Source organism: Myotis myotis, unplaced genomic scaffold, assembly GCF_014108235.1.
Source record: "Myotis myotis isolate mMyoMyo1 unplaced genomic scaffold, mMyoMyo1.p scaffold_m19_p_1, whole genome shotgun sequence".
Classification (NCBI taxonomy): Eukaryota; Metazoa; Chordata; class Mammalia; order Chiroptera; family Vespertilionidae; genus Myotis; species Myotis myotis.
In genome coordinates, this window is record NW_023416313.1 from 58,615,752 (window position 1) to 58,638,898 (window position 23,147).

At 40.3% G+C, this 23,147-nt stretch overlaps 1 protein-coding gene across 4 annotated transcripts in view; it reads left to right on the plus strand.

Annotated features, from left to right (window-relative positions):
• The window catches only part of NUDT9 (nudix hydrolase 9), a 33,638-nt gene that overhangs the window by 5,395 nt on the left and 5,096 nt on the right, over nt 1–23,147 (plus strand). For 3 of the 4 annotated variants that reach the window (XM_036339218.1, XM_036339208.1, XM_036339196.1), the window contains exons 2-5: nt 10,170–10,409; nt 12,714–12,809; nt 14,712–14,798; nt 20,947–21,058. In XM_036339218.1, the coding sequence (XP_036195111.1) occupies nt 10,213–10,409; nt 12,714–12,809; nt 14,712–14,798; nt 20,947–21,058 (492 nt within the window). In that variant the 5' untranslated portion in view covers nt 10,170–10,212. Of the gene's footprint in view, nt 1–9,607; nt 9,678–10,169; nt 10,410–12,713; nt 12,810–14,711; nt 14,799–20,946; nt 21,059–23,147 lie in introns of those variants that run through there. The other variant, XM_036339199.1, reaches the window with a different exon arrangement.

Below are 23,147 nucleotides of genomic sequence, written 5' to 3' on the forward strand. Positions count from 1 at the left end.
GATTTGAGTATCATAGGATTAAAAGAGGTGTGGGGGCCCTATTGAGAGTACGCCAGATGTTCAAGGCCACTCTGAGCATGGGAATCGTAATCAGGGTGTCCAAGGACTATACACAGGTACAAGGATGCAGAAATCTATGCACTGCGTAAGCATGCTCTTCTATAACCCAGATGATTGATGTCACTATATATAAAGAAGCCTCTTTTGTCTAAGTAGTATAAAGTTGAAACTGACCAGCCAGTACGAGGCTGCATTATCTGCTGGGTACAGAGACAGCTCGCAGCTGCTCAGATAATGGCTGTAGGAACAGAGGCTGCTGCTACTGTGTTGGAAGATGTATTGTTACCTAGCTGGTGTTCGGCTATCTACTGTATAGGATTTAAAGAACTGTTTTGTCTGGTGGTTCCTTGTTAGCAATGTCTACTTGGGCTACATGGCCACTGGCTTCTACAATAAAGATTCTCTTATACACCCACAACTTCTCATGGCTTCTTCATCTACCACCCAGGGTTCAAGAATGTCCAGCCCCTGGCAGAGGGGCTCAGACCCGACAATTAGTGTAGCAGGGCAGGATCAGGACCTGTGCTTCCAACAGTGGTGCAGCAAGTAGAGAATAAAGGAGGAACCTGCTCTGACAGGAGGTCTTGGGAAAATTTTGATGAAGGCTTCTAATATTTTGGCCAAAATTATCCGCTATGATTTGTGAAGGTAAAAAGAAAAGTGAAGGTTGTATTATGAAGTTATACGAATTTGTTGAAAACAAAATATTTAATTCTGTTCTAAAACTTTGTGTGTGTGTGTGTGTGTGTGTGTATGTGTGTGTGTGTATACACACACATATATGTATGTGGTTATAACCTAGCTTATTTAACTAATTTAAAATTTTAAAGATGAAGCTCTAATCAAGCTCCTTTTCACTAATTAAAACAAAAGTTTGGTTTCTACACAGCATATAATGTTGAGCTACAACAGACATGCTCCCTGTTCTCCATTTGCTTAAAATCAGGTGGCACCCTAATAAATGTAAAATCCCAATTGTGGTAATTCCATGAAAAGAATAATGGAGCTCTGATAGCACACAGCAGGGGAAACTTACTTCTCCTAGGGAGTTAGGGAGATAGACTACCCTGAGGAAGCGAACCTTGATCTGAAGGATGGGTTCAAATTAGCTAGGTGGAGGAGGAAGGAAAGCTATAGTAGGCAGAAATAACAGCGTGTGGCTTTCCATATTGGGAGGGAACATGGAAGCTTTTATGTACTGGGGTCAGCACAGCAAAATCATAAAGAGTTGAAGAGGAGTGTGGTAGGGAGTCCTTGAAATGCAGGTTAAGAATTTTAATATTTCTTCATGTAAATACAATGGCATACATTGACCAAATACATAAATATGATCTTTTGTTTCTCCTTTTCTTTGGTGTGTTTGAGTAGTGTCTCTCTCTCTCTCTCTCTCTCTCTCTCTCTCTCTCTCTCTCTCTCTCTCTCTCTCTTGCTTTTCTCCTTCTGTTTCCTTTCATATCTCTTTTTTCAACCTTTTCCCCTTTTCTCTCCCCTTCTCCCCTTTTCTGCCACCCACCTCTTTCCCCTCACCTTTTGTTCCCCCTCAACTTCCCTTTTCCGTCTCTCTCCTCTCCCTTTTTCCTTCCTCTTCTTTTCCTAGTCCCTCCCCTTTTCCTTACCTCTTCCCTTTTCCTTTGTCTCATATCTGCACTATATTCTCTAATCCACATTTAGAACCTGATGATATAGATTCTTTTACATTTTTCTCATTCTCATATAATAAATAGTATAGACATTTGTAGTAGACAGAATAATGACTCCCCAAAGATGTCCACAGTCCTGAAACCTGGGCATATGTTGCCTTACATGGCAAAAGAGACTATAGATGTGAGTACGAGTTTCAGAAGGGACGAGTGTCCTGGGCTAGCTAGGTGAGCCCAGTTTAATCATGAGTCTTTAAAAATAGAGAAGTGTTCCCAGCTGTGGTCAGAGAGGGCTATCACTACTGAAACGGTCAGAGAAAGATTCAGTTGGTGCTGGCTTTGAGGATTAAGAAAGGGGAACATGAGCCACAGAATGGGGTGGCCTCTAGAATCTGAGAAAGGCACAGAAAAGGCCTCTAGAATCTCTGTAAACGGATGCAGCCCAGTCAATATGCTATGTTGATTTTTTTTGTTTTTGTTTTTGTAATTAATCACTATGCTTTAATTATGTTCAATTTGTAACAATGAAATTGGGGGTCACCACAACATGAGGGACTGTATTAAAGGGTCGTGGCATTAGGAAGGTTGAGAACCACTGGTATAGATTGATGGTAGCCATTCTGACAGCTGTTAGGTGATATCTCATTGTGGTTTTAATTTGCATTTCTTTTTTTTCCCCAAGTTCACTTGAAAGTATTTATTTATTTATTTATTTATTTTAATTTCTTAAAGTATTCCAAAGAGTATTACACATGTCTCCTTTTTTCTCCCCCTTGACATTCCCCCAGCTTCCCCCACCCCCCTGTGTCTTGTGTCCATTAGTTATTCTCATATGCATGCATATAAGTCCTTCGGTTGATCTCCTACTCCCCCCAACCCTCCCCAGGGTTCCCACTGTAGTTTGACATTAGCTCAATGCCGCTCTGCCTCTGTATCCATTTTTGTTCATCAGTCTATAATGTTTCTTATTATCCATAAATGAGTGAGTTCATGTGGTATTTTTCTCAGCTTCCCAGGGGCTGTCTCAGTCTCACAGGGGCCGTCCCCGCCTCACAGGGGCCCTCCCAGCCTCACGGGGGGCCGTTTCAGCCTCACAGGGGCTGCCTCAACCGCACAGGGGCCATCTCAACCTCACAGGGGCCGTTGCAACCTCACCGGGGTCGTCCTGACCTCACCGGTGCCGTCTCAACCTCACCGGTGCCGTCTCAACCTCACCGGGGCCGTCCCAGCCTCACCGGGCCGTCTTGACCTCACAGGGGCCGTTTCAACCTCACTGGGGCCGCTGCAACCTCACCGGGGCCATTTCAACCTCACCAGGGTCGTCCCTACCTCACCGGTGCCGTCTCGACCTCACCGGTTCTGTCTCAACCTTCCCGGGGCCAATTCAACCTCACAGGGGCCGTTTCAACCTCACTGGTGCTGTTTCAACCTCCGCGGGGCTCTATGTTGATTTTAACCCAGTGAGACTTGTGTCTGATTTCTAAATAACTATAAAATAATAAACTTGTATTTTATTGAGGTAAAATCAACAGACATTATATCACTTTTAGTGTGCAATATGATACAATATTTGTATATATTGCTAAATGATCACCACAATAAGTCTAACACCTGTTCCTATATATAGTTACAGAAATTTTTTTCTTGTGATAAGAACGTTTAAGATATATTCTCTTAGCCACTTTCTAATATGCAGTACCATATTATTCACTATCGTCACCAAATTGTATATTACATCCCCATGACTTATTTGTTTTATAGCTGAAAGTTTGTACCTTATGACTCCTTTCACTCATTTTGTCCCCGCTCCCCATCACCAACCTTGCCTCTGTTCTTTGTTTGAATTTGGTTTTTTTTTTGTGTTTTAGATTCCACACATAAGTGAGATATAATATTTGTCTTTCTTGTCTGCCTTATTTTACTTAGCAAAATGCCCTCAAGGCCCATCTATATTATTACACATGGCAAGATTTTTTTTTTTTGATGGCTGAGTAATATTCCACTGTGTGTGGAATATTTTCTTTATCCATTTATCTGTTAATGGACAGGCACTTAGGTTACCATATCTTGGCTATTGCAATAATGCTGCAATGAACATGGGGTTGCATACATATATCTTTCAAATTAGTGTAAATACCTAGAAGTGAAATTGCTGGATCATATGGTAATTCAATTTTTTAAAATTTAACATTATTGTTGAAAGTATGGTAGTTATATTTTTAATTTCGTGAGGAACCTCATATTGTTTTCCCTCCTGTCTATACCATTTTATATTCCCACTAACAATGCCCAAGCGTTCCCTTTTTTTCATATCCTTGACACCATACTCATTATTTCTTGTCTTTTGATATTAGCCATTCTGACATGAGTGAGGTGGTATCTCATTGTGATTTTGATTTGCATTTCCCTGATTAGTGATGCTGAGTACCTTACATGTATCTTGTCTGTCTGTATGTCTTCTTTGGAAAAATATCATGAAATTTTTCCTGTGTTTTTTTCTGAGAGTTGTATTTTTTGATCTTATGTTTGGGTCTTTGTGTTGGGGTCCAACCCCAGCAGGTCCAGGGGTTCCCAAAGCTGTGGATGAAGTTGGCGAAGAAGGAATGACACAGAGACAGCGCTCAGTTGATCAGCAGCCTAGCCAGGTTCTAGCCAGGATCTCCAGCCAGGTTCTGTGTTTATTGTCTTGTTACATCTGTATTTATACCAGTTGATTTTAATCCTATCAAATCTATTCCAAAGGTTAGTGCCTTTCTTATACCCATTCCAAGGTTACTCTATTGTTCTATTAAGCTGCAAGGAAGTAACTGAAGGAGATTATTCTAAGTAAAGATTTTGTAGCTTAAGCATGATTGTTCCTAGTTAAAGTGATTAATTACCCGCCTGGCACTTAGTTAAGGGGTTTTATTTTTATTTATTTATTTATTTTTTTAAAATTAAATCTTTATTGTTCAGATTATTACATTTGTTCCTCTTTTTTCCCCCTCATAACAACCCTCCTCCCAGTTCCCACCCCACCCTCCGCCCTCACTCCCCACCCACTGTCCTCATCCATAGGTGCACGATTTTTGTCCAGTCTCTTCCCGCATCCCCCTCACCCTTCCCCCCCCCCAAAATAGTCCATTCCCTTTCTATGTCCCTGACTCTATTATAATCACCAGTTCATTCTGTTCATCAGATTATTTATTCACTTGATTCTTAGATTCACTTGTTGATAGATGCGTATTTGTGGTTCATAATTTGTATCTTTACCTTTTTCTTCTTCTTCCTCTTCTTAAAGGATACCTTTCAGCATTTCATATAATCCTGGTTTGGTGGTGATGAACTCCTTTAGCTTTTCCTTATCTGTGAAGCTCTTTATCTGACCTTCAATTCTGAATGATAGCTTTGCTGGATAAAGTAATCTTGGTTGTAGGTTCTTGGTATTCATCACTTTGAATATTTCATGCCATTCCCTTCTGACTTGCAAAGTTTCTGTTGAGAAATCAGCTGACAGTCGTATGGGTATTCCCTTGTAGGTAACTGAGTTTCTTTCTCTTGCTGCTTTTAAGATTCTCTCTTTGTCTTTTGCTCTTGGCATTTTAATTATGATGTGTCTTGGTGTGGTCCTCTTTGGATTCCTTTTGTTTGGGGTTCTCCGCGCTTCCTGGACTTGTAAGTCTATTTCTTTCACCAGGTAGGAGAAGTTTTCTGTCATGATTTCTTCAGATAGGTTTTCAATATCTTGCTCTCTCTCATCTTCTGGCACCCCTATAATTCTGATGTTGGTACGCTTGAAGCTGTCCCAGAGGCTCCTTACACTATCTTCGTATTTTCGGATTCTTTTTTCATTTTGCTTTTCTGGTTGGGTGTTTTTTGCTTCTTCGCATTTCAGATCTTTGCCTTGATTCTTGCGCTCCTGTAGTCTGCTGTTGGGAGTCTGTATAAAATTCTTTATTTCAGTCCGTGTATGCTTAATTTCTAGTTGGTTCTTTATCACAACATCGGGGGTCTCATTAGATTTCTTGAGGATCTCACTATATTTATCGGCAGTCTCACCAGTCTTTTCGAGGACCTTACTAAGTTTATCGGTGGCTTCTAGACAGTTCTTGAGAGACCTTAAAAGTGTGGTTTTGAACTCTATATCCTCCATTTCTGTCACTTGTGTTCTGTTTCTTTGTCTCTGCATTTTTTATGCTTTCTTGGTGCACCCCCTTGTGGTCTTTGTGCGAATTCTTGTTGTAGTTAAGCCTTGATTGTTGTAGGTAATACTGGGGGGGATTTGACCTCCAGGCCAACTGGCTGTGAGAATCAGCTGTGTCTGCAGTGGGAGAACTTCTGTCCTCTAGGGAGGTGCTAATCCAGCCTTCGCCTAAGGCTATCCCGCAAATGCCTCTGTGCAAGGCTTGGGCAGGGCAGGTCCCAGGGGATCAACAGCGCAGGCGGAGCGAGCAGTTATGGCTGCTCTCAGTCCCGTCACCAGAGGCTCTGCCTCTCAGAGTCCCAGCAACCGCTGCAAACCTCGGAGAGAAAGCTGCCCTCGAGTTCCGACCAATGCCAGACAGTCCCGCTTCTCCCGTTTGAGTCTGGGTCCCCAGAGACTCGCCTGGAACTGGAGCTCAGAGCCTGAGACTCCCTCCGGATTGAAACAGACAACCGCGCCCTCAGCCGCCAGCCCGCTCCGCATGCGCCTCTGCACCTTTGTATTTTCCACACTGCGCCTCCTCTGAGTCTCGGCATGCTTTCTCTTTCCTCCTAGTTGTAGAATTTCCCCCCAGCCAGCCTTCCTGTGGTTCTGGGTGATGTCCGTTCCGTCTTTTAGTTGTATTTTTGAAGTGGTTGTTCGAGGCAGCAATCTCCGGTGTTTACCTGTGCCTCCATCTTGGTTTCTCAGTTAAGGACTTTTATTCTCTCCCTAACTCCAGGGAAAAATCCTCAGCTGGGGAAACAACCTTTCTCAGGGAGGTGGTCCTGTTTAAAACACATAGCATCAGGAGGGTGAGCAAACATGCCATATACGCCAGGTCCCTTGAAACATAAGCTGTGCAGATGTTTTTTTCCCTGCAGCAACTTTGTCAAGCAGCAAGGGTGGACCGGCTTCGGGCATCTTTGACCCATTTTGAATTAATGTTTGTATATGCTGCCAAGTAAGGGTCCATCTTCAACCATTTGTAGATATCTAATTTCCCAGCACCACTTGTTGAAAAGACTGTCTTTCCTCACCGAATGTTCTTGGCACCCTTGTTGCAAAATCATATGACCATATATGTGAGGGTTTATTTATGGGCTTTTGGTTCTATTTCATTGGTCTTTTTGTCTGTCTTTATGCCAGTACTACACTAAAGCTTTGTAGTAAGTTTTAAATCAAGAAGTATGAGACCTCCAACTTTGTTTTTCTTTTTTCAATATTGTTTTGGTTATTTGGGGACCCTTGTTCCTAATCCTGGAGGAAAAGCTTTCAGTCTTTCATCAATAAACCAAAAAACTGTGGTCATTTCATATATGGCCTTTATTATATTGAGATAATTTCCTATTATTCCTATTTTGTTGAATGTATTTATCATGTAAGGACATTGAATTTTGTCAAAGGCTTTTTCTGCCTCAATTGAGATGGACATTTGTTATTTTTTTTTCTTCATTCTGTTTAAGTGGTATATTACATTGATTGATTTTTGTATGTTAAAACATTTTCCACTGCAGAAGTAAATCCCATTTCCTCACGGTGTATAATCCTTTTAATGTGCTGTTGAATTTTGTTTGCTACTATTTTGTTGAGGATTTTTGCATTGATATTCATCAGGGATATTGGTCTATAGTTTTCTGGTAGTGTCTTTGTCTACTTTTGATATCAAGGTAATAATTCTGGCTACATAGAATTTGGAAGTATTTTCTCCTCTTCAATATTCAGAAGAGTTTAAGGAGCATTGGTGTTAATTCTTCTTTAAATGTTTAATAGCATTCACCAGTGAAACTATGTGGTCCTAGCTTTTGTTTGTTGGAAGTAAATTAATAAGGTTTTTGTATCACCTTTTAAAATTATTTATACAGCCCCATTCAAATTTCACCACTTGTTCTGCAATTTTATTTTCCTTTATGGTTTAGGAACCAACCCAGAATCAGTGACTGCACTTAGTTTTCAGCATTTTGAAAAACCCTAACTTAACTCTGGTGCCGTGTCACATATAGAAATTTTTTGATATTTGCAACCAGAGTAAAACAAAGATTTATATTTTTGATATTTATTTTATATATTTAAATGCCATTTAACAAAGAAAAATCAACCAAAAACATGAGTTCGCGTTTCACCTCTGACACGCGTGTCACCTCTGACACGCGTGTCATAGGTTCACCATCACTGGTATATTTATATTTTCCAGTTATTCCTCCTTTGTGCTATTTTTGTCATACATTTTATACATGTGTGTTAGATTGTAGGCTGCTCTTAAAATACTTATTTCTTTATGTATACCTAAATAATCTTCTTTTACATTTGTTCCTATGGTTGAATATTCATAATAAACTTCTATTCCCCAACGTTTGTGCTAATAAAAGTAAACTTCTGTCTTTTTTTTTCTCAACTAAGATAAGTGCAGTATAGCCAGGCTGGCGTCGCTCAGTGGTTGAGCATTGACCTATGAACCAAGAGGTCACGGTTCAATTCCTGGTCAGGGCACATGCCTTGGTTGAGGGCTCTGTTCCCAGTATGGGGTGTGCAGGAGGCAGCCAATCAGTGATTCTCTCTCATCATTGATGTTTCTATCTCTCTATCCCTCTCCCTTCCCTCTCTGAAATAAAAATAAATAGATAAATAAAAATAAGTGCAGTATAGGTTCCAATTAATAGAGTTTAGGAATATTTTCCAAATTTTCATATTTGAAAATAATCTTTCATATGTGTTGGACCTTTATACCAATATTCATCAAACTTGTACTTTCTGAATTTTAAGTCTTTGAAATTGAAAAGTATGTTTTGTGGTCTTTGAAATATATATATATATATATATATATATATATATATATATGTGTATACACACACATACACACACACACACACACACACACACACACTAGAGGCCCGGTGCACAAAAATTTGTGCACTCGTGGGGGTCCCTCAGCCCGGCCTATGCCCTCTTGCAGTCTGGGACCCCTCGGAGGATGTCCACCTGCTGGCTTAGGCCTGCTCCCTGGGGGATCGGGCCCAAGCTGGCAGTCAGACATCCCTCTGGCAGCCCGGCAGCCCTTGGGGGATGTCCACTTGCCAGTGGAGAGCAGGCCTAAGCTGCAGTTGGACATCCTTAGCAGTGCTGAGGAGGCGAGGCTCCCACCACCACCGCTGTACTGGCAACCGTCAGCCTGGCTTGTGGCTGAGCAGAGCTCCCCTTGTGGGAGCACACTGACCACCAGGGGGCAGCTCCTGCATTGAGCGTCTGCCCCCTGGTGGTCAGTGTGTGTCATAGTAACCAGTCATTCCCAGTTGTTCTGCTGTTAGGGTCAGTTTGCATATTACCCTGTTATTATATAGGATAGAGGCCTGGTGCATGGGTGGGGCTGGCTGGTTTGCCCTGAAGGGAGTCCTGGATCAGGGTGGGGGTCCCGCTGGGGTGCCTGTCCAGCCTGGGTGAGGGGCTGATGGTTGTTTTCAGGCTGGCCAAGCCCCCTCCCCCGCCCCTGTGGGGACCCTCACCCCATGGAGGTTTGGCCAGCTTGGGTGAAGGGCTGATGGCTGTTTTCAGGCTGGCCACACCCCCTTTAGGGTTGGGGGTTCCCACTGGGGTGCCTGGCTAGTCTGGGTGAGGGGCTGAGGGCTGTTTTCAGGCTGGTCAAGCCCCCTTGCGATGGAAGCTCCCAGCCTCTCCTTTTTTTCTTTTTATTCTGGGATTTATTTATCTTCTATAATTGAAACTTTGTAGCCTTGAGAGGAGCTCAGAGCCGGCCAGGGCAGGCGGGAGGGAAGCCTCCTGCTCACTCCAGCTACGTGGCCACAGCCGGCTGAAAGCAGGTATCTGGGGTTTATTTACCTTCTATAATTGAAACTTTGTTGCTTTGAGTGGAGCTCAGAGCCCGACATGGCAAGCGAGAAGCTTGGCTTCCTCCATCATTGGGGCAACCAAGCCTCCTGCTTGCTCCAGCTCTGTGGCTGCCGGCCGCCATCTTGGTTGGGTTAATTTGCATATAGGTGCTCTGGCTGGTGGACGTGGCTTAAGGTGTAGCGAGGGTACGGTCAATTTGCATGTTTGTCTTTTATTAGTGTACACACACACACTAGAGGCCCAATGCATGAAATTTGTGCAAGGGGCTCAGCCCTCGCATCCGTGACTTGCGTTGGCCCTCGCAGCTCTGGCGTGCCTTGGCCCTTGAAGCCTGGCTTTGTCTGGAAGGTCATCTGGAAGGTCATTTGGCCATCCGGTCTAATTAGCATATTATGCTTTTATTATTATAGATACATATATATTTATTTATTTAAAATATTTTTCTTTTTTCCCTCTCCCAGAAGCTCATTTTCATCGTGTGGGTTTCATCGTAACTCCAACATCATGTCTGGTTCTAATGGTGCTAAAGAGAATTCCCATAAGAAGGCTCGGACATCTCCTTACCCAGGTTCAAAAGTTCAACGCAGCCAGGTTCCTAATGAGAAAGTAGGCTGGCTTGTTGAGTGGCAAGACTATAATCCTGTGGAATACACTGCAGTCTCTGTCTTGGCTGGACCTAGGTGGGCAGATCCTCAGATAAGGTGAGCAAATTAGCTGGCATTGCTGGGTTGTAAGACTGTTATAGAAAGTAATGGTTGTATTTGTAAATTATCATTTTGACAGCTGAACTATTTTTATCTAGTGCCTGATTTTATTATACTTAATTTCCACATTTGCTTGAATTCTTGCCAAAGCTAGATAGTCCATATTCATTTATTTTTTTGAGATTTCAATGATGATCATTCTAAGTGGGTCTATTTTGTTACTGAGTATTTTGTTTTATGAAATGACAAGTAGTGTCTGTTTTCATTTGTTCTGTCTCAGTTATCAATAGAACATCTTTTGTGGTTGTTTTCCAACATAGCTAGACTTGTGTTTGAAGAGGGGAAAATATTTTTCAGAAATATTTTCCAAATTACTAAGAATGGCGTGATGATAAAATTAGAGCAGTGTAAAAAAATAGAAAAGGGATTGTTAAAGGCGAGAAGGAGGAAAGCAAAATAATTGAGCAAAAAGTGCTTTGACTAAAGTCACTAAAGTGCTACAATGACTCATATTTTATACTTATATTCCTTTTAGTAAATACAGTGATAAGTTTTAAAAAATTTACTACCTTTGATCTAGGCACTGCACTAAATGTTTTATAAGCATTATTTTATTCTTACAAGTATTCTGGAAGGCAAACAGGGTTATTATTTCTACTTTATAGAAAAACAAGCTAGGGGACCCTTTTATATATTTGATGGGTGAATTTATTGTAAATCATAGTCCTCTTGAGACATCATTTAGTCAGTTAAGTAAAAAGTTTTGCTAGTTGAGTAGATCCAGTATTAGTTCATTAGGTTGTTAAACTTTACCACTGTTGTCATTTGATTTTGACCCACAGTTTCCTTATTTTATCCAAAGATGTGTTTGTAACTTTGTAATAGTACTTGGAATATGAATTAATAATAAAGCTCACCTGTGGAAAAATTACTAGCTTTAACTTGTTCCATTTCCCGGATTTTAGAGGATGCACATATTTATATATGCATTATAAATACACATTATGCACAATTAAAATTAATGACATTGGCAGGGGTTCTATATAGTGTAAATAGAGAAAGATCAAATACATTTTCTTATTTTTCACTCAATTTTTTAACATTTGAATATATATCACCATCTAAATTGAGCTTTATTACTAACGTTAATGTGTTAATAATAATTAAGTTTGTACTTTTTCTATTTTAATGGTAAATTTTTGGAGCCCCAAGAGCATTGTAATTCTGGTTTTATAATTTTATAATTTTAACCACTTAGTTCTTTTTGTTTGTGTGTTAGGTGGAAGATTGGTTAGAAGTCTTAAATGTTTGGATTATTCAAATTGGAAATTATTCCCAAAACAGAGTACAAATATTTTGTGGTCACTGGAATTAAAGCAAGAAAAAAGTGAAACTTATATCAGAATTGTCCAGAAACTATCCACTGCTATACAATTCTTTATTCACTGACAGTGCAATTATGTCAGTGATTTCATAATGGGGAGGAAAGTAGTTTACTTATACCCATTTTTAAAATGTTTTTGTTGAGGTGTGGCATAAACTACAAATTTCTTAAGCGTGCAGGTGTAGCTCAGTCAAATTTTATGTTTATGTAGCTCTGTAGCTAATACCCAAATTAAGTTCTAGAACATTTTCAGCATTCCTATTTTAATTTACATTGTATTTATTATGAAGCTTGTGGGGTAAAGTCACTGTTTTGTGGGTTTACTTTGATAAAAATTACAGTCAGTGTACATTTGAAGAAATTAGAGACATCAAGATACCAGAAGGAGTCTTACTTTTAGAACCACATAGAAATCATTAAATCCCATAATTTGCCCACAGACAGTTCCTTCTTACTAATAGTAATACAGTGGGGCCTTGACTTAGGAGTGTCCCGACTAACGAGTTTTTTGAGATACCAGCTGTCTCTCGGCTGATTTTTTGCATTGAGTTGTTAGAGTAATTTGAGTTAATGAGCTCCTTAACAAGCTCGGTCTCGGAACGAATTAAACTTGTAAGTCAAGGCCCCACTGTATAGACTTTTTGTAGCATGTGGGAGGAAGTCCAGTTCTTCTGCCATGAGTCCTTCACAGTTTGATTATGTTACACATCCTTGTATTGAAAAGTGTTTTGGTTAACAGATTTTTTTTTTTCTCAGAAACTGTTTTGAAGGGGTCAGATGGATTTATAAATGAAAACTAAGTCTTAAAATTTTTAATTTCAGGGATACTACTTATTATAAATAACAGGTTGGCATTATTAAGCTGTTGGTAGTACTCGACTATTATTTCTTATTTTGCATCGGTATTCTCGTTACAGTGAAAGTAACTTTTCTCCCAAGTTTAATGAAAAAGATGGGCATGTTGAGAGAAAGAGCCAGAATGGCCGGTATGAGATTGAAAATGGAAGACCTAGGTAGGTACTGGGAATGGAACTTTTTATAATAGGGAGTCTTTAAAAGGTAGAAAATATAATGAACAATTATCAAGTGCTTATATGTGCCAGACATTGTACAAAAGAATTTATATATGTGATCTAATTAAATTGTCGCAATAACTCTGTGGGTTGATATTTCTAGTTCCATTTACAAATAAAGAGAGAGAATGTTAAGTGATGTTGCATATGGTTCATAAGTGGCAGAGGCAGGATCTGAGTGCATCTTGTTGTAACTCAACCTTGAAGGTAGAAATAATTGAATAAATTAACAGAGAAAGGATTGAAAATTGTATGTTATGTAATTATTTATTAAATGTGATAATGCCTTAAAGTAAGAATTATCCAAACAAGAGTAAAAATAAAATAACCCAATAATGTAATATCAAAAATCTTTGTATACTTTTAAAAAGGATTTTTCTACACAACTCCAAAAATTTCCATTTTCTTTAAGAAGGCATTATAAAAGTTTAGGAGAAATGTAAAAATTAGCACACCCCAAATAAAACAAAGGGAGGCTCACAGTTTTGTAATCATGATTCTCACCTTGCAAAAATGTTGCAATTTGTGTTCCTAGTTTCTCTAGGACAAGGAAATTAATAGTTATGCTGCTCTTGCTGCAACCTGGTCCTTCAGTTTTGCTAAATTCTTTCTTTGCTTATAACTTATTCACTTTTGTATGTTATTGGATCTTTTTTAAGTCAAACTGTCCTTGTATTTGACTTATTCCTTAGGTTCTTTTCTTGGTAAAATATATTAAAAGAGACGTACACATATAAAAGGATAGGCAGCAAAGCCAAGTAGCATGTTGCTTTAGTCCAGACTCTTGGACTAATAGAAACCAACTCTAGTTTGCCTACAGCAAACAGTGAGATTTATCTTTAGTCTAGGCCCTATAGGATCATTTCAAGTGGCCCAAAGTAGAATTATTGTCACCTGGCCAGGTGTTTTGTCTTTCTGTCTTTGTCTGCATGTCTTGCTGAAATATTTCTAAGTCCAGTACAAAATAAGATAAAAATTCATTTAATTTTAATAACAGACCAGAATAAGAAGAGATGGTTGAAAGAAAAATTTTGGCAAGTTATTTGCTTTTATCTACTAGGAGGACAAAAGATATAATGTTACAGAGGTTAAAATTGTGGGTTGGGGCGTTTTATTGATGCATAATGATGAAAGTTGAACATTTAAGGAATATTGATTGGAAGAAAAACGCTCAGGCATGAGTTAGGTTTATCTGACAGATTTTGTAATATTGGGTTGTGGCATTAGGTTAAATGGTAAGTTGCATTTTTATAAAATAGTTTTCTTTAAAAATTGAATACTTGAAATTTTGAGATGTTTAATACTACTACATTATATGCTACAAAATACATATTACTGGTAATAAAAATTCAGAACACACTGAGGGAAAAATGGACTTCAAAATGTAACAAAAAAATATTTTAATGGAAAGGGTTATAGGAGAGTGGAGTAAAAAAAGAGGCTGATGAGAAAGTGAAGAGAAATGTGAGCGTCCTGAATAAGTGGTCATTGCTGTAGAGATAGATGGTTAGGTGCAGAGCATTTTATCCTCCAAGATTTAAGAGTCCAGTAACGTTTTAGTTTGAATTTAGGAGTACAGGTGACAAGTTCTTATATCGTAGAACAGCTTTGGAAATGATCCTGCTCCTGGATCAAGTCCAGAGCTGAAGACATGCATGAAGAAAGTTCAATAACAATCCATGTAAGGCAGTATGTGCTTTCAGTACAGATGTGTGATAGTGCTACTGAATTAGGGAGGGATACTATTTTCCTTTTATTGATCTTACTACCTTTTATTGAGTCATATCAAGTTAGGTTAAAAAAGATGAACCCATTTAGTTGATTTTTTCTTTTTCTTTTCAGAAACCCTGCAGGACGCACAGGATTGGTTGGCCGAGGGCTTTTGGGGCGATGGGGCCCAAATCATGCTGCAGATCCCATCATAACCAGGTAAGAACTAAAAAACATTTTAATAGCAGAGAGCTAAGTGATTGAAAAAATACAGACTATAACCATGTGTTTACATATACAGATATAGGTGTATGCACATATGTATACATGTATTATGTGTTTGTATATACTAGTATACATGTTTATATATGTTTGTATATACACGTTTACATATGTACACATACAAACATATACATATGTACACACATAAAATCTATATGTTAAAAGGACTTTATGTAAAATTACAGTGATGTGATATAAGTGTGAAGCTGTAGTTTGTTGTATGACTAGGTTAGGCATTATCTAAACAAAGTTAATTGATCAAGATATTTATTGAGCATCTATTTGTTCTCAGAATTGAGTAGGTGCTTTGGAGGATATAAAAAAGTATAACAGTTCTAAATTTCTGCTCCCTGTCATTGAAGAGCTATGGCTTCATTTGCAAGATGGAAGATATGAAGTAAGAAAACATGTCTAAGTAACATGGGTGATACAGGATGCTTTAGAGCAGCAGTTCTCAACCTGTGGGTTGCGACCCCTTTGGGGGTCGAACGACCCTTTCACAGGGGTCGCCTAAGACCATAGGAAAACACATATATAATTACATATTGTTTTTGTGATTAATCACTATGCTTTAATTATGTTCAATTTGTAACAATGAAAATACATCCTGCATATCAGATATTTACATTACGATTCATAACAGTAGCAAAATTACAGTTACGAAGTAGCAACAAAATAATTTTATGGTTGGGTCACAATATGAGGAACTGTATTAAAGGGTCGTGGCATTAGGAAGGTTGAGAACCACTGCTTTAGAGAATTAGAAGATTGCATGTGGGCAGGATGATGGTAAACCGGTGTACCTGAGAATGGCGTTATGAAGGAGGTAGATTAGAGTTGAACTTGAGGCCTGGATGGGGGACAGGAGGAGGCCTAAGAAAAAGCCTTGTAGTAATACCTATTTGAGTATTGAGAGACAATGAAAAGACCAGCATGGTTAGATTCTTGTAGGAGAATAGTGAATGGTACATTAAACTTAAAATTAACTTTTATGCAATTCTCTTGTGGAGAATATTAAATGCCAAAGTTAAGAAATGTGAACTGGAGACATTGAAGGTTTCATAACAGGGAAAAGGCACTCTCTTTCCGAGGCAGATCTATCTGGTAGGCTAAATCATACACTGAAGGTTCCTTGGTGAGCAAAAATCAGTATAAAAAAGATGAATCTAATGTTTAGATGGACTTAGCATAAGTTTCTAGAAATCATGTTTCTAACACATCTGGAATTTTCTGTCATCTCTGTCATCATTAAAATTATTTGTTCTTATTTTTAGGATTTCTTCACTGACCAACTCTCTTCTCACATGTAGTTGTTACTTTTCCTCTTTAAGTAATGCAAATAATCTCAATATTCTTACTTTTTTAGTTTTGATATTTTAAGGGCCTTTCCTTCTCACAGGAGACTTTGTTTTTCTCTCATCTGAGATATAATAATGATTTCATAATTTAACTCTAGGAAAGTAGCTTATTTTTCTTATTTTCAGGTTATCGGAAGGGGTACCAATACTCACCCCATCTGATTCTTTTACTTGCCCTTTCTATTCCTCTGCCGAAAGGGATCTTAATCTTACTCCTTTATATTGCACCTCAGTTTTATCTTTCATCTATCTGTTTATCTATCTTCCATCCATCCATCCATCCATCCACTCATATAACTACCTACTTATCTACTCCTGGATCAAGTCCAGAGCTGATTGAACCCAAAACCTATCAACATGCCTATCTATTCATCTAATTTACTTTAGAAACTACAGTTTAAATGAGATAGGAAGAGTAATATATTCTTATTAATGAATATAAATAAAATAATGTAAGTATTAATGGCAGTATCAGTTTCTTCCTAATTTTGGTGAGGCTTGCTAAAAGCAGGAAGGTGTGAAACATTTGAAGGAGGAATGCTAATAAGGGGACAAGAAGCAGCAAAAGAAGCCAGAGAATGGAAAGTTAGCCTCTAATTAGCTTATCTTTATCTGTGGTAGACCAAATATGAGCTCTGATTAAACATGGCAATTCTATGTCATGTTTTTTGAAATGTAGACTTTATGAGCATAACTCTGCCATTACACAGATGAGAGAACTGAAGCCTTAGAGATGATGGTCCAGGCTATAAAAGAGCCCACAAGTGGTGACATCTAGCTTTCAGCTGTACTCCTAGGTTGATGTTCTTTGCTCCTAGGTTGATGTTCTTTGTGGTCAGTAATGCATATATTAAACGATGAGCTCCTCTAAATAGAGGAGTGGTTGTGGGAAGGGAAGGAAGCAAAGAATGAAAGATGTTGAAAAATCAACAAGACTAAACAAATGATTAAAAATATAGCTCTACTCTAGGTATTTTGCTAGGTGTTAATAGTTTTTCCATTTGTTTCTCATAAAATTCCTCAACGAAGGTATTAACACATCTGTTTTGTATATCTGAATGGAGACTCACTGAGGGTAAATGACTTGCCTAAATCTTGTAGATCTGAAATTTGAATCAGGTATTTGGCTGTAAATATTGTGCTTTCTCTCTCTCTTTTTTTAAATCCTCACCTGAGGATATGGTTGGTTGTTTTTTAATTGATTTTTTGTTTTAGAGAGGGGGGAAAGGAGAGAGAGAGACATCAACGTGAGAGAGAAACGTTGATCTGTTGCCTTCCGTAAGTGCCCCTACCGGTGATTGAACCCACAACCTAGGTATGTGCCCTGATCCAGAATGGAACCTGCAACTTTTTGGTGTACAGGACGACATCCTGACAAAGTGAGCTACCTGGCCAGGGCTGCATTCACTTTCTTAAACACATTTTATTTATTTTTTTATCCAGTGAAAGATATTGTAAATAAGTAATTTTTTTTTAAAGCAACAGACTAGGAACTCTGTGTGTTGAACACATCATTTTATTTTACAACTTCGTTTCTCACTTGTGATTTGTCTGTCTGGCATCCTTAAAAACAGATGTTGTGACCTGGTGGTGTGGTTCAGTGGTTGAGTGTCAAGCTATGAACCTGGAGGTCAAGGTTTGATTCCTTTTCAGGCACATGCCTGGGTTGTGGGCTCGATCCCCAATGGGAGGTGTGCAGGAGGCAGCTGATCAGTGATTCTCATCATTATTGTTTCTATCTATCTTTCCCTCTCCCTTCCTCTCTGAAATCAATAAAAATGTATTAGTTTAGTATTAGAAGTTCAAAATCTTTCTCTTTGCCTAAGGGAGTTATTAGAACAATTTTTGAAATTGGGTGGAGGGAGGTAAATGTGGTGAGGGTAGGGCAGGGAAAGGGGGAAGATTTATCAATATTTCTGGGGAAGAGGCTGTGGTAAGAAAAAGTGCATTCTGAAATTAACATAGCCTTGATACTATTTAAAAACACTATATACAATTCAAAACTTAAAATGAAACTAAGGATAGAGTGAGATATTTTTTAAATAAAAAAGGACCATAAAGATTGAGAATTACTACTTTTGAGAACAGCTAAATCTGTATCATATAATCTGCTTTTCTGATAACTGTAAAAAGCAAATATTACCAGATCTTTTATACTACTTGTAATTCTTTTTTTTTTTTTTAAATATATTTTTTATTGATTTTTTACAGAGAGAAAGGGATAGAGATAGAGAGTTAGAAACATCGATGAGAGAGAAACATCGATCAGCTGCCTCCTGCACATCTCCCACTGGGGATGTGCCCACAACCAAGGTACATGCCCTTGACCGGAATCCAACCTGGGACTTTTCAGTCCGCAGGCCGACGCTCTATCCACTGAGCCAAACCGGTTTCGGCACTTGTAATTCTTTTATTTTCTTTCTTTCTTTCTTTCTTTCTTTCTTTCTTTCTTTCTTTCTTTCTTTCTTTCTTTCTTTCTTTCTTTCTATTTTTTAATTAAATCTTTATTGTTCAGATTGTTACATTTGTTCCTCTTTTTTCCCCCCTTAACTACCCTCCTCCCAGTTCCCGCCCCACCCTCCGCCCTCACTCCCCACCCACTGTCCTCATCCATAGGTGCACGATTTTTGTCCAGTCTCTTCCCGCATCTCCCACACCCCTTTCCCCCCCAAGAATAGTCAGTCCATTCCCTTTCTATGTCCCTGATTCTATTATAATCACCAGTTCATTCTGTTCATCAGATTATTTATTCACTTGATTCTTAGATTCACTTGTTGATAGATGCATATTTGTTGTTCATAATTTGTATCTTTACCTTTTTCTTCCTCTTCCTCTTCTTAAAGGATACCTTTCAGCATTTCATATAATCCTGGTTTGGTGGTGATGAACTCCTTTAGCTTTTCCTTATCTGTGAAGCTCTTTATCTGACCTTCAATTCTGAATGATAGCTTTGCTGGATAAAGTAATCTTGGTTGTAGGTTCTTGGTATTCATCACTTTGAATATTTCTTGCCACTCCCTTCTGGCCTGCAAAGTTTCTGTTGAGAAATCAGCTGACAGTCGTATGGGTATTCCCTTGTAGGTAACTGAGTTTCTTTCTCTTGCTGCTTTTAAGATTCTCTCTTTGTCTTTTGCTCTTGGCATTTTAATTATGATGTGTCTTGGTGTGGTCCTCTTTGGATTCCTTTTGTTTGGGGTTCTCCGTGCTTCTTGGACCTGTAAGTCCATTTCTTTCACCAGGTGGGGGATGTTTTCTGTCATTATTTCTTCAAATAGGTTTTCAATATCTTGCTCTCTCTCATCTTCTGGCACCCCTATAATTCTGATGTTGGTACGCTTGAAGCTGTCCCAGAGGCTCCTTACACTATCCTCGCATTTTTGGAGTCTTTTTTCATTCCGCCCCTCCGGTTGGGTGTTTTTTGCTTCCTTGCATTTCAAATCATTGACTTGATTCTTGCGCTCCTCTGGTCTGCTGTCGGGAGTCTGTATAATATTCGTTATTTCAGTCCATGTATGCTTAATTTCTAGTTGGTACCCCATAACATCGAGGGTCTCATTAGTTTTCTTGTAGATCTCATTAAGTTTATCGGCGGCTTCTAAACAGTTCTTGAGAGACCTTAAAAGTGTGGTTCTGAACTCTATATCTTCCATTGACAATTTTGTCCTGTTTCTTTGTCTCCGCATTTTGTTATGCTTCCTTGGTGCACCCCCTAGTGGTCTTTGTGCGCAGTCTTGTAGTTAAGCCTTGATTGTTGTAGCTAATACCAGGGAGGGTTTGACCTCCAGGCCAAGTGGTTGTGAGAATCAGCTGTGTCTGCTGTGAGAGAACTTCTGTCCTCTAGGGAGGTGCTAATCTAGCCTTTGCCTGAGGCTATCCAGCAAATGCCTGTGTGCAGGGCTTGGGCGGGGCGGGTGGCACAGGATCAACAGGGTGGGCCGGAGAGAGCAGTTATGGCGGCTCTCAGTCCTGTCCCCAGGGGCTCTGCCTCTCTGAGTCCCAGCGACCGCTGCAAACCTCGGAGAGAAAGCTGCACTCGCTCTGACCGAAGCCAGACAGTCCCGCTTCTCCCGTTTGAGTCTGGGTCCCAAAAGACTCACCCGTATCTGGACCTCAGAGTCTGCGACTCCCTCCCGATTGAAAACGCCAACCGCGCCCTCCGCCGCCAGCCCGCTCAGCGCACTCCGCACCTCAGAATTTGACTTCAGCACTGCACCTCCTCTGAGTGTCCGTATGCGTTTCTCTTTCCTCCTAGTTGTAGGACTTCCACTCAGCCAGCGTTCCTGTGGTTCTGGGTGATGTCCGTTCCGTCTTTTAGTTTCACTTTTGAAGTAGTTGTTCAAGGCAGCAAACTCCAGCGTTAACCTATGCCGCCATCTTGGTTCTCCCTATTTTCTGACTCGGCACTTGTAATTCTTAAAAAGGATCCATGGACTTAAAAACAAAAAACTTCTGTGACCCTTCCTGTAAATTCTGTCCTGGTTTTAAACTTATTTTTTTGGTTGTATTTTAGTACTGTAAAAACTGTTTATATTTTGAATTTTCATTATGAAAGTAGACATATTTCTAAAACAAAATTTTTTTTTTTTGGTAAAAAAAGCTGATTTTGAGGTAAATTTGTGTGTACTCTGTTATAAAGAGAAATACATGTTTATAACTTTGACTCAAGCTTGAGCTAGAATCTTGGCTTTTGTTCTAAATTGGTTATGATCGTACATTACTATTTACAGGTGGAAAAGGGATAAAAGTGGAAATAAAATCACCCACCCCATTTCTGGGAAAAACATCTTACAGTTTGTTGCAATCAAAAGGAAAGACTGTGGAGAATGGGCAATTCCAGGGGTGAGCATTAAAATTAAATCAAATTAATGTTTCAAATTCTGTTTAGTTTTATTTGCTTTATTTACCACAAGATCATTGTGTATGGACCTTTTCTACTCCACCTATCCTCCATCCCTCACCACTATGCCCAAGCCACGCCCACCAGCCAATCAGAGTGACTATATGCAAATTAACCCAACCAAGATGGTGGCCAGCAACCATGGAGCTGGAGCAAGCAGGAGGCTTGGTTGCCCCGGCAATAGAGGAAGTCAAGCTTCCCGATTGCCCCGGCCGGCTGTGGCCTCCAAAAAAGGCAACAAAGTTTCAATTATAGAAGCTAAATAAATCCCAGATACCTGCTTCCAGCCAGCATCCACTGGGAGCTTGGGTGACTGGGGGCCGTGGCCAGCCTTCAAACAGCCATCAGCCCCTCACCCAGGATGGCCACACCCTCATGGGGTGAGGTTCCCCGCTGGGGGGCTTGGCCAGCCTGCAAACAGCCATCAGCCCCTCACCCAGACTGGCCAGGAACCCCAGTGGGGACCCCTACCCTGAAGGGGCTGTGACCAGCCTGCAAACAGCCATCAGCCCCACACCCAGGGTGGCCACAACCTCATGGGGAGAGGGTTCCTGCTGGGGGGGTTGGCCAGCCTGCAAACAGCCATCAGCCCCTCACGCAGACTAGCCAGGGACCCCAGCAGGGACCCCCACCCTGAAGGGGTTGTGGCCAGCCTGAAAATGGCTCTCAGCCCCTCACCCAGGCTGGCCAGGCACCCCAGCGGGGACCCCCATCCTGAACGGGCTGTGGCCAGCTTGCAAACAGCCATTAGCCCCTCACCCAGGCTGGCCAGGCATCCCAGCGGGGACCCCCACCCTGAAGGGGCTGTGGCCAGCCTGAAAATGGCCCTCAGCCCCTCACCCAGGCTGGACAGGCACCCCAGCGGGACCCGCACCCTGGGCCGGGACACCCTTCAGGCCAACCAGCCGACCCCCACCCATGCACCAGACCTCTATCCTATATAATAAAAGGGTAATATGCAAATTGACCCAAACAGCAGAACGACTGGGAATCACTAGTCACTATGACACACACTGACCACCAAGGGGCAGACGCTCAATGCAGGAGCTGCCCCCTGGTGGTCATTGTGCTCTCACAGGGGGAGCTCTGCTCAGCCACAAGACAGGCTGATGGCTGCCAGTACAGCGGTGGTGGTGGGAGCCTCTCCCGCCTCCTCAGCAGCGCTAAGGATGTCCGACTGCAGCTAGGCCTGCTCCTCACTGGCAAGTGGACATCCCCCGAGGGCTCCCAGGCTGCCAGAGAGATGTCGGACTGCCAGCTTAGGCCCAATTACCTGGGGAGCGGGCCTAAGCCAGCAGGTGGTCATTCCCCGAGGGGTCCCAGACTGTGAGGGCACAGGCTGGGCTGAGGGACCCTCCCGGTGCACAAAAATTTGTGCACCGGGCCTCTAGTCTTTATAATAAAGATCATCTTATCTACTTCATAGGATTACTAGAAATAGAATGCAGAGCAGTGGTTATACAGTAGGTACTCACTAATTTGGGTCCCATCTCAGAAATCAACCCCTACTCCAAGCCCGAGGTAAGATTTTTAGCATTTTTTGTTGTTGAATTGTGATAACTTTAGACATAGCAAACTATATAACTTTTATTATTTAATAATTCTTACAGTTTTAAAAATTTCCATATCAGCAGGAAGAGTGTACTTTGACTTCACATCAATGGTATAGATGTAAAAAAGAAATATATATATATATATATATATATATATATATATATATATATTATATATAATATATATAATAAATATATATATATATTTCTTTTTTACATATTTTTATTGATTTTAGAGAGGAAGGGAGAGGGAGAGAGAGGTAGAAACATCAAATATGAGAGAGAATCAGACCCCACACTGGGGATTGAGCCTGCAACCCAGGCATGTGCTATGACCAGTAATTGAACCATGACATCCTGGTTCATAGGTTGACATTCAACCACTGAGCCACCCCGGCAGGGCCCAGTAGCATATTTTAAATGACTTTTAAAAAATGTTTATATGTATGGCAGAGAGTTTTATATTTAATGCCCTAAT